The following is an 11,846-nucleotide window of genomic DNA, read 5'->3' as shown; positions in this document are numbered from 1 at the left end:
ACAGTTTCTATGAGCGAGTGAAACACTCAGGAGTAAAGCATTACCTGAAGGTAGGTTACATAATTGACCTCTTGATCTCTACACTATCAGCCCAACTAAAGGACCCTAAGTCAATAGGTGAAAAAATAAGTTAATATAGGACAGTCAACATGTCTATACTTTTGTTATGAAGCAATTATGACACCTTCAAAAACAAACAAATAGATGGAATGTGTAAACAATGTGTTTGCAATGGAAGTGTATGCCAATGTGCATTTAAGAATTGGTTTGTCCTGAAGGTCTGTCTGGAGCACTCGTTCCATCTCCTGGTCAATGGGCAGTTTGAGGATGCCAAGCTTCAGCTGTTCATCGCTGAGAGCTGGAGGTATGGCAAGCAGTCAGCCGGTCAGTCCCAGAGGATTAGGCTGATCCAGGCCTATAGTGGCGTCCTGGATTACTTCATCTGGTGTGACAAGAAAGCCACTGCATCCAGCACAGGTAAGAGGACACCTGGCAACCCCCAAGTATCCATTTTTCATTGGTTTCAATGACATTGGGATAGTGGAAATCCTTAGGTTACGTCACCATCTACTGGCCAGATAATGTAACTGCGTCTTTAGGAACAATTCCAATACATTTCAAAAAGCATGGCCAAATAAAATGTAACCATAACCTGTGGTTGCGCTTTGGCTTAACATGGACTTTAACATATTTTAGATGAGTATGATGCAGCTGTCAACCAAGAAATGCATAGCTACTTCCGACAATCTTCTGTGAACCTGAAGGAGATCATGAAGCTTCCTGGCGTCTGGGATCCTTTTGTTCTGAGTTACATTGATGTAAGTACTGCTTCGTGTTCAGTAGGCATGAAACAAGAACAATTTCCAAACCAAACGGTAACATACTACCTGAATTTGTCCAGTAAAAATACTTGTTTTCATTTTTCCGTTTCAAAACGATTTACTACAATTTGCTCTACTTAACATGGCCCCTGGCATCCCCTTTTTCCATCATTGTATTACTTTTCCATCATTGAACTACTTTCCCTTATCAGACTACCTATGATGATCTAATGTTTTGACTTGCGCGTGACAATGGCAGATGCTGGAATTCTACAACGATCACGAGGGAGCTGTGAAGGTTCTAAATGACTATGCCTATGACGACAGTTTCCCACCCAATCCCAATGCCCATGTCTACCTATACCGGTACATGAAGAAACAGAACCACCCACTGAAGAAACTTCTCAAAGTGCTGAAGGTAGTACTGAGGCCATTGCTGTTCTTAACAGGGGAATCTAGCTGAAATGTTGGGCACTATTATCATTATTAAAGGCCCAGTGCAGTAAAATATTTTCCTGTGTTTTATATACATTTCCACAGGTTTGAATAATACTGTGAACATTTATAATGTCCTTTTGGTGTATGAGTTGGTTGAAGAGACGCCTGAAATGTCCGCCTGTTTTTGGTGGGGTGGAGTTTTGGTCTGCCTGGTGACATCACCAGGTGGTCAATTTGTTAATAGACCAATAAGAAAGAGTTCCAAACGTCTCTGCCAATAACAGCTAGTTTTCAGATTTCCCCTCCCCACAAAGACCTCTCCCAGACAGTACTAGCAAAATTCTTGCTTTAGAAATGGTTCTTTGCTAAGAAGCAATTTGTTTCTTTTTGACCATTTCATTTTAAAACAATCACAGTAAGGTGAAATCTCTAGGCTACAGTTAGTCCTGTACTCTGCCCCTCAATAGCCCACTGGTACTGTACTGTTTAATGAGTCCATGTTTTCGATTACATTTGCCTTAGATCCTGCATACATTGGTCCCAAGTCATGAGTTGATGCCGGAATACTGTTCTCTTCTGGTACAGTCGGGTATGTGAATATAGGATAATAATAACAATATATTGATTTTGAGTGTCTTAAAGGGACAATGGGGTGTAAAATGAGGGGAAACTAGTAATTTTAAAGTCTATCTTGATGTTTTAGTCATTTTTCAATGTTTTCGTGTGTGTTTCTGTCCTCAGGCTTTTTTACGCATTCAGATGAATGTGTTTGGTGGATGTGTTCTTCACATTGATGTTGGTCCTATGAAGGTGTTCATAGTAAAGGATGAGTTTTTTTCCCCAGAGAATGAGGGTGATCTTCAGAAGGCTCTAGGTGTGGTTCTGGATCTCCTGGACTACTCCAGTTGGAGGAGCAACTTGGATGTCTGGAACCATTTGTTGAACATCATCAAGAGACTGAGGATGACGTAAGGATGGCTGCATGAATCCACACTACTCTCTCTCAAAAGGAGGACATTGAAAATGCACTCCCTTTGAAGAAATTAAATTTGGCATACATTGCTTGTCTCTTCTCATGGCAAATTGGCAAGTCCTTATGTCATGCTTCATTTGTGCCAATTCCACGGATTTATATTTTCCTTTAGAAAACAATGGCTGAAGATTTTTGCAGAGGAGATGGGGTACAGAAAGGACTGGTGGCTAGCAATACACTTCTCAACATTCCAGGCCAGGAAAGATTCGGCAGAGAATAGAGAGCTACTGGAAGTGAAGAGCTTTGTTGTTGGAGCCTTTTGTCCTCACTGTAAGTAAAGCTACACGGTAACACCTTTTATTTTCTTGAGTATTACTTTCTTTCAGTTGTGTGAAATTAAGATGTCCCCACTTATTATCAGTATTTGCAGCATTGGCACTATGCGGAAAAATATCCAATTAGTTTAAGAATACACGTTTACTTCCTTGAACCACCATGCTTGGCTATCCTTAGGTCTAGTTTTTCCTGGTTCTGATAGTGGAAAAGTGGCAGTATGACATCTTATGTAGTCTAACCCATTGTTGTCTCTTTTGCCAGATGCCTCCATGTACTGCGGTGTTGGTAAGGCAGCCCGAAAAGGAGTAACTTCTGAGGCTCGAAAGGCTAAGAGGAATCCTAAACCGCTAAAAAATATAAGAAGGCTCAGGAGAGAAAGGGGACAGCAAAGCCAAGACTGACCTTGAGGAAGCTCCTGGAATGCCACCAGGCACAGTGGCGAGAACAAACATTTTGAAAATTTGTGAAGAGCTTCTACCATTGCCAATATCGGCAGGCATGACCACCTCATACAGTCATCAGGTCAGACACTCTCCCCTTCCATGACAGGTGTTCCAACTTCATTATTTTTCTTGTCTAGAATGTTCTTGGTTATCTGCATACAGTAGTTGCAGCCACGATGACCATTCCCCACCTTCAAAAGGCAGGCCTCTCATTGCACTGCAATGTATAATGCGTCAAATTCTGTGATTGTCCACCAGGGAGCACTCAAGCTATGGCTACGTTTTTGAGTTGCTCTGCAGGCTGCTGCTCTGTCGTTTTTAAAAGAAGCTGAGGCAGAAATTGAAGCATGTGTTCACTGTGGTAGTTGGTCGGGAAAAGGGAGGTTGGGTGTGCTGCAGTATTAAGTCTAGGAGGTAATAAGCTCTGAGGCAGGTGTGGCCTCAACTGAACTTCCGCTGATTCATGGAGAACCCGCCTCCACTCACATCAGCAATACTAAACCCAGCTGGCCCAAATGCCACAACCTCAACTCTGTGATAGGACGGCCCTGGATGACACATATTAACTACAGCGGTGACAACACACTACTGTATAATGCTGCTTCGTAACCAAGTGGGAGGTGGGAATTTACCAGTTGTGAAGTCGTAAATACCAGTTGGATGCATTCACGTGCTTTGAAAAGATCATTTGGCTAATGGCCAACAAGCTACCTAAACCATAAACTAAAAGCTATCATGCTGGTAAACAAATGAGTGTTAAAAAAACATATTAATAGATTGCTTTTTATAAATAATGATTTGTTGCATTTAATTGCAGAAAAATGCTGTTATCCAGGTCATTTCCTAAGTAGGTGACGTCAGCATGTGGGAGAAGTGGGAGCTCAGGATGATGTATGAGTTTCCCACTAGTAATTACCAGTTGGAGGGCCTTTCAAATAGATTTTTCCCAGTTGTATATGGTAAATTTCCACTTGGTTACAAACGCATTTGACCCCTCTGGTGCCAATTAGCGATCACTTTTTTCTCTCTTCTCTGCATGACGCTCAATGGAAAAGAAGAGTTGAGATAGCAATTGGTACTGTATGTCAAACAACCAGCAGAAAAACAACCAGCCTCGTCTTTAGTCTTCCACTGCCTTTCCCTTTGGGGATGAAAGAGGATCAACATGGTCATTGGTGCTCAAGTGGTGTATTGATGATGTCATATCCTGGTGCAAATTTCAAAATATCTCATTGTGCCCATTTGACACTGCCACAGTGAAAATATATAACTGCCCTGTTCATTTACTTACATCCTTATCACTGATCTAGCGTTATTTAATAGGTAAAAGTAATAAATTGGGATATTTGCTTTAATCTATCCTATCACATTATATGTGTGATTACTTCAAGGATGGGAGGAAGGATGCATTTTTTAGCATTCAAAAAGGATTCTGAGATGCTATGTCATCCTGTTATAAAGGGAGTTGAAAAGGATGCTGCATGTAACTGAAGTTGACTTTTACCTTTGTTTTGAATGCTGTTCCCATCAAGGCCACAATGGCTAACCACTATTTAAACATTGTCTCCATTTTATTAAAATGTTGATATTTTTTTGTTGTATTGGCACTAACTGAATACACTTATGGTGCTTTCAAGACATCTGGGAACTTTGGTCAAATTGGTCAAATCATGACGTCAGTGATCTTCGGGTCGGAAAGTCAGAGCTCTAGAAAGGTGCCAGAGTTCCCAACTTGGAAGTCCGAGTTGGATGACTTAAAAGATTTCTCCCAGTCAGAGCTTGTTTTTTTCAGAGTTCCCGGTTGTCTTGAACACACTGAAGTCGGAGATTTCTGAGTTCCCAGTTGTTTTGAACACGGCATTAAGAGACACTAATCTATCATATTATTGTGTGTGCTGTCCGACAGGGTTGACGATTGTCAATACAGTGTTGTGCTTTTGGTAACAGGTTGTGAGAAAATGAACATTTATCATTGGACTGACAATTTACACTACTTTCATTTTTAATAAACAAAATGCTGTTCGAATAGTGGTCCTTCTTTACACTTGCTAAAGGAGCGAAACCAAACATGTCAAATTTTCACTGGGCTTGTTTGACATTGCAGGTGACTGCTGACTGATAAACAAATGACCTCGCATCATAAAATAAACAACTCATTATTCGTAGATCAGTTAGTCATCATGAATCACATATTTGATTCTCACGAACATAGCCACTGAAGACTAGCGTAAGACTAGCGAATGCTTTGCAGGAGTGCCCATAGTAATTACCAGAATTATCCACTTAAATCAGGAATAAACAGATGGGTATATACTGTAGCAGTTATTGTTAGCATATACAAAGACAGCAAATTCAAGTGTTGGGTGTCGACAAAAAATCCACTTACGTCATCATGATTAACCTTCAGTAACTCCATTTATGGCGTCACATACTGTAGAAATGTACAATGTCAATACAAACCTGGAACGTGATGACAAACCCTGTTCATTCTACCTGCACTGTTTCTGTAGACTAGAGCAGGGTTTCGCAAACTCGGTCGTGATTCAAATAATCAAAGCTTGATGAGTTGATTAATAGAATCAACTGTGTAGTGCTAGGGCAAAAGGACTGAGTTTGGGAAACCCTGGACTATAGCATAAGACTCAAACCCTTGTATGCCCTTACTTTTCCCTGTGTCATTCATTCAGAACCACTTTCAGTGTACAGTATGGTGACAGACAGAGCAGTGCCCAGCTACACAATAATTTGACAGCCTCGATAACAGTGTACATCATAACATTCCAGATATGCCAATAATCAGTCAAGTGTTTTGGTAGAGGTAAATAGTCAGTGGGTACAAAGAAAAGTTCTGGGACCTACAGAGTAAAACATTTCTAACCAAAGCATGCAATGATATACATTTAATGCAAATACAACAGTTTCTATGAGCGAGTGAAACACTCAGGAGTAAAGCATTACCTGAAGGTAGGTTACATAATTGACCTCTTGATCTCTACACTATCAGCCCAACTAAAGGACCCTAAGTCAATAGGTGAAAAAATAAGTTAATATAGGACAGTCAACATGTCTATACTTTTGTTATGAAGCAATTATGACACCTTCAAAAACAAACAAATAGATGGAATGTGTAAACAATGTGTTTGCAATGGAAGTGTATGCCAATGTGCATTTAAGAATTGGTTTGTCCTGAAGGTCTGTCTGGAGCACTCGTTCCATCTCCTGGTCAATGGGCAGTTTGAGGATGCCAAGCTTCAGCTGTTCATCGCTGAGAGCTGGAGGTATGGCAAGCAGTCAGCCGGTCAGTCCCAGAGGATTAGGCTGATCCAGGCCTATAGTGGCGTCCTGGATTACTTCATCTGGTGTGACAAGAAAGCCACTGCATCCAGCACAGGTAAGAGGACACCTGGCAACCCCCAAGTATCCATTTTTCATTGGTTTCAATGACATTGGGATAGTGGAAATCCTTAGGTTACGTCACCATCTACTGGCCAGATAATGTAACTGCGTCTTTAGGGACAATTCCAATACATTTCAAAAAGCATGGCCAAATAAAATGTAACCATAACCTGTGGTTGCGCTTTGGCTTAACATGGACTTTAACATATTTTAGATGAGTATGATGCAGCTGTCAACCAAGAAATGCATAGCTACTTCCGACAATCTTCTGTGAACCTGAAGGAGATCATGAAGCTTCCTGGCGTCTGGGATCCTTTTGTTCTGAGTTACATTGATGTAAGTACTGCTTCGTGTTCAGTAGGCATGAAACAAGAACAATTTCCAAACCAAACGGTAACATACTACCTGAATTTGTCCAGTAAAAATACTTGTTTTCATTTTTCCGTTTCAAAACGATTTACTACAATTTGCTCTACTTAACATGGCCCCTGGCATCCCCTTTTTCCATCATTGTATTACTTTTCCATCATTGAACTACTTTCCCTTATCAGACTACCTATGATGATCTAATGTTTTGACTTGCGCGTGACAATGGCAGATGCTGGAATTCTACAACGATCACGAGGGAGCTGTGAAGGTTCTAAATGACTATGCCTATGACGACAGTTTCCCACCCAATCCCAATGCCCATGTCTACCTATACCGGTACATGAAGAAACAGAACCACCCACTGAAGAAACTTCTCAAAGTGCTGAAGGTAGTACTGAGGCCATTGCTGTTCTTAACAGGGGAATCTAGCTGAAATGTTGGGCACTATTATCATTATTAAAGGCCCAGTGCAGTAAAATATTTTCCTGTGTTTTATATACATTCCCACAGGTTTGAATAATACTGTGAACATTTATAATGTCCTTTTGGTGTATGAGTTGGTTGAAGAGACGCCTGAAATGTCCGCCTGTTTTTGGTGGGGTGGAGTTTTGGTCTGCCTGGTGACATCACCAGGTGGTCAATTTGTTAATAGACCAATAAGAAAGAGTTCCAAACGTCTCTGCCAATAACAGCTAGTTTTCGGATTTCCCCTCCCCACAAAGACCTCTCCCAGACAGTACTAGCAAAATTCTTGCTTTAGAAATGGTTCTTTGCTAAGAAGCAATTTGTTTCTTTTTGACCATTTCATTTTAAAACAATCACAGTAAGGTGAAATCTCTAGGCTACAGTTAGTCCTGTACTCTGCCCCTCAATAGCCCACTGGTACTGTACTGTTTAATGAGTCCATGTTTTCGATTACATTTGCCTTAGATCCTGCATACATTGGTCCCAAGTCATGAGTTGATGCCGGAATACTGTTCTCTTCTGGTACAGTCGGGTATGTGAATATAGGATAATAATAACAATATATTGATTTTGAGTGTCTTAAAGGGACAATGGGGTGTAAAATGAGGGGAAACTAGTAATTTTAAAGTCTATCTTGATGTTTTAGTCATTTTTCAATGTTTTCGTGTGTGTTTCTGTCCTCAGGCTTTTTTACGCATTCAGATGAATGTGTTTGGTGGATGTGTTCTTCACATTGATGTTGGTCCTATGAAGGTGTTCATAGTAAAGGATGAGTTTTTTTCCCCAGAGAATGAGGGTGATCTTCAGAAGGCTCTAGGTGTGGTTCTGGATCTCCTGGACTACTCCAGTTGGAGGAGCAACTTGGATGTCTGGAACCATTTGTTGAACATCATCAAGAGACTGAGGATGACGTAAGGATGGCTGCATGAATCCACACTACTCTCTCTCAAAAGGAGGACATTGAAAATGCACTCCCTTTGAAGAAATTAAATTTGGCATACATTGCTTGTCTCTTCTCATGGCAAATTGGCAAGTCCTTATGTCATGCTTCATTTGTGCCAATTCCACGGATTTATATTTTCCTTTAGAAAACAATGGCTGAAGATTTTTGCAGAGGAGATGGGGTACAGAAAGGACTGGTGGCTAGCAATACACTTCTCAACATTCCAGGCCAGGAAAGATTCGGCAGAGAATAGAGAGCTACTGGAAGTGAAGAGCTTTGTTGTTGGAGCCTTTTGTCCTCACTGTAAGTAAAGCTACACGGTAACACCTTTTATTTTCTTGAGTATTACTTTCTTTCAGTTGTGTGAAATTAAGATGTCCCCACTTATTATCAGTATTTGCAGCATTGGCACTATGCGGAAAAATATCCAATTAGTTTAAGAATACACGTTTACTTCCTTGAACCACCATGCTTGGCTATCCTTAGGTCTAGTTTTTCCTGGTTCTGATAGTGGAAAAGTGGCAGTATGACATCTTATGTAGTCTAACCCATTGTTGTCTCTTTTGCCAGATGCCTCCATGTACTGCGGTGTTGGTAAGGCAGCCCGAAAAGGAGTAACTTCTGAGGCTCGAAAGGCTAAGAGGAATCCTAAACCGCTAAAAAATATAAGAAGGCTCAGGAGAGAAAGGGGACAGCAAAGCCAAGACTGACCTTGAGGAAGCTCCTGGAATGCCACCAGGCACAGTGGCGAGAACAAACATTTTGAAAATTTGTGAAGAGCTTCTACCATTGCCAATATCGGCAGGCATGACCACCTCATACAGTCATCAGGTCAGACACTCTCCCCTTCCATGACAGGTGTTCCAACTTCATTATTTTTCTTGTCTAGAATGTTCTTGGTTATCTGCATACAGTAGTTGCAGCCACGATGACCATTCCCCACCTTCAAAAGGCAGGCCTCTCATTGCACTGCAATGTATAATGCGTCAAATTCTGTGATTGTCCACCAGGGAGCACTCAAGCTATGGCTACGTTTTTGAGTTGCTCTGCAGGCTGCTGCTCTGTCGTTTTTAAAAGAAGCTGAGGCAGAAATTGAAGCATGTGTTCACTGTGGTAGTTGGTCGGGAAAAGGGAGGTTGGGTGTGCTGCAGTATTAAGTCTAGGAGGTAATAAGCTCTGAGGCAGGTGTGGCCTCAACTGAACTTCCGCTGATTCATGGAGAACCCGCCTCCACTCACATCAGCAATACTAAACCCAGCTGGCCCAAATGCCACAACCTCAACTCTGTGATAGGACGGCCCTGGATGACACATATTAACTACAGCGGTGACAACACACTACTGTATAATGCTGCTTCGTAACCAAGTGGGAGGTGGGAATTTACCAGTTGTGAAGTCGTAAATACCAGTTGGATGCATTCACGTGCTTTGAAAAGATCATTTGGCTAATGGCCAACAAGCTACCTAAACCATAAACTAAAAGCTATCATGCTGGTAAACAAATGAGTGTTAAAAAAACATATTAATAGATTGCTTTTTATAAATAATGATTTGTTGCATTTAATTGCAGAAAAATGCTGTTATCCAGGTCATTTCCTAAGTAGGTGACGTCAGCATGTGGGAGAAGTGGGAGCTCAGGATGATGTATGAGTTTCCCACTAGTAATTACCAGTTGGAGGGCCTTTCAAATAGATTTTTCCCAGTTGTATATGGTAAATTTCCACTTGGTTACAAACGCATTTGACCCCTCTGGTGCCAATTAGCGATCACTTTTTTCTCTCTTCTCTGCATGACGCTCAATGGAAAAGAAGAGTTGAGATAGCAATTGGTACTGTATGTCAAACAACCAGCAGAAAAACAACCAGCCTCGTCTTTAGTCTTCCACTGCCTTTCCCTTTGGGGATGAAAGAGGATCAACATGGTCATTGGTGCTCAAGTGGTGTATTGATGATGTCATATCCTGGTGCAAATTTCAAAATATCTCATTGTGCCCATTTGACACTGCCACAGTGAAAATATATAACTGCCCTGTTCATTTACTTACATCCTTATCACTGATCTAGCGTTATTTAATAGGTAAAAGTAATATATTGGGATATTTGCTTTAATCTATCCTATCACATTATATGTGTGATTACTTCAAGGATGGGAGGAAGGATGCATTTTTTAGCATTCAAAAAGGATTCTGAGATGCTATGTCATCCTGTTATAAAGGGAGTTGAAAAGGATGCTGCATGTAACTGAAGTTGACTTTTACCTTTGTTTTGAATGCTGTTCCCATCAAGGCCACAATGGCTAACCACTATTTAAACATTGTCTCCATTTTATTAAAATGTTGATATTTTTTTGTTGTATTGGCACTAACTGAATACACTTATGGTGCTTTCAAGACATCTGGGAACTTTGGTCAAATTGGTCAAATCATGACGTCAGTGATCTTCGGGTCGGAAAGTCAGAGCTCTAGAAAGGTGCCAGAGTTCCCAACTTGGAAGTCCGAGTTGGATGACTTAAAAGATTTCTCCCAGTCAGAGCTTGTTTTTTTCAGAGTTCCCGGTTGTCTTGAACACACTGAAGTCGGAGATTTCTGAGTTCCCAGTTGTTTTGAACACGGCATTAAGAGACACTAATCTATCATATTATTGTGTGTGCTGTCCGACAGGGTTGACGATTGTCAATACAGTGTTGTGCTTTTGGTAACAGGTTGTGAGAAAATGAACATTTATCATTGGACTGACAATTTACACTACTTTCATTTTTAATAAACAAAATGCTGTTCGAATAGTGGTCCTTCTTTACACTTGCTAAAGGAGCGAAACCAAACATGTCAAATTTTCACTGGGCTTGTTTGACATTGCAGGTGACTGCTGACTGATAAACAAATGACCTCGCATCATAAAATAAACAACTCATTATTCGTAGATCAGTTAGTCATCATGAATCACATATTTGATTCTCACGAACATAGCCACTGAAGACTAGCGTAAGACTAGCGAATGCTTTGCAGGAGTGCCCATAGTAATTACCAGAATTATCCACTTAAATCAGGAATAAACAGATGGGTATATACTGTAGCAGTTATTGTTAGCATATACAAAGACAGCAAATTCAAGTGTTGGGTGTCGACAAAAAATCCACTTACGTCATCATGATTAACCTTCAGTAACTCCATTTATGGCGTCACATACTGTAGAAATGTACAATGTCAATACAAACCTGGAACGTGATGACAAACCCTGTTCATTCTACCTGCACTGTTTCTGTAGACTAGAGCAGGGTTTCGCAAACTCGGTCGTGATTCAAATAATCAAAGCTTGATGAGTTGATTAATAGAATCAACTGTGTAGTGCTAGGGCAAAAGGACTGAGTTTGGGAAACCCTGGACTATAGCATAAGACTCAAACCCTTGTATGCCCTTACTTTTCCCTGTGTCATTCATTCAGAACCACTTTCAGTGTACAGTATGGTGACAGGCAGAGCAGTGCCCAGCTACACAATAATTTGACAGCCTCGATAACAGTGTACATCATAACATTCCAGATATGCCAATAATCAGTCAAGTGTTTTGGTAGAGGTAAATAGTCAGTGGGTACAAAGAAAAGTTCTGGGACCTACAGAGTAAAACATTTCTAACCAAAGCATGCAATGATATACATTTAATGCAAA

At 40.7% G+C, this 11,846-nt stretch overlaps 2 protein-coding genes across 2 annotated transcripts; both read left to right on the top strand.

The window, feature by feature from the left end:
* Positions 1-8: 8 nt before the first annotated feature.
* LOC139401373 (TATA box-binding protein-associated factor RNA polymerase I subunit A-like) lies at positions 9-4,333 on the top strand (the record flags this gene model as incomplete). The annotated part of the gene is made up of 8 exons (XM_071145671.1): positions 9-50; positions 279-477; positions 697-818; positions 1,081-1,239; positions 1,782-1,848; positions 2,104-2,227; positions 2,405-2,562; positions 2,830-4,333. Coding segments are annotated over 8 exons (1,011 nt in total), but the record flags the coding sequence as incomplete, so codon positions are not given.
* Positions 4,334-5,918: 1,585 nt separating this feature from the next.
* On the top strand, positions 5,919-10,956 carry LOC139401372 (TATA box-binding protein-associated factor RNA polymerase I subunit A-like; the record flags this gene model as incomplete). Its single annotated transcript, XM_071145670.1, has 8 exons — positions 5,919-5,975; positions 6,204-6,402; positions 6,622-6,743; positions 7,006-7,164; positions 7,707-7,773; positions 8,029-8,152; positions 8,330-8,487; positions 8,755-10,956. Coding segments are annotated over 8 exons (1,026 nt in total), but the record flags the coding sequence as incomplete, so codon positions are not given.
* Between the last annotated feature and the right edge of the window lie 890 nt (positions 10,957-11,846).

The sequence above is a fragment of the Oncorhynchus clarkii genome, unplaced genomic scaffold (genome assembly GCF_045791955.1).
Source record: "Oncorhynchus clarkii lewisi isolate Uvic-CL-2024 unplaced genomic scaffold, UVic_Ocla_1.0 unplaced_contig_4122_pilon_pilon, whole genome shotgun sequence".
Taxonomy (NCBI): Eukaryota; Metazoa; Chordata; class Actinopteri; order Salmoniformes; family Salmonidae; genus Oncorhynchus; species Oncorhynchus clarkii.
The sequence above is the reverse complement of the archived record's forward strand: the minus strand, read 5'-3'. Positions and strand labels throughout refer to the sequence as shown.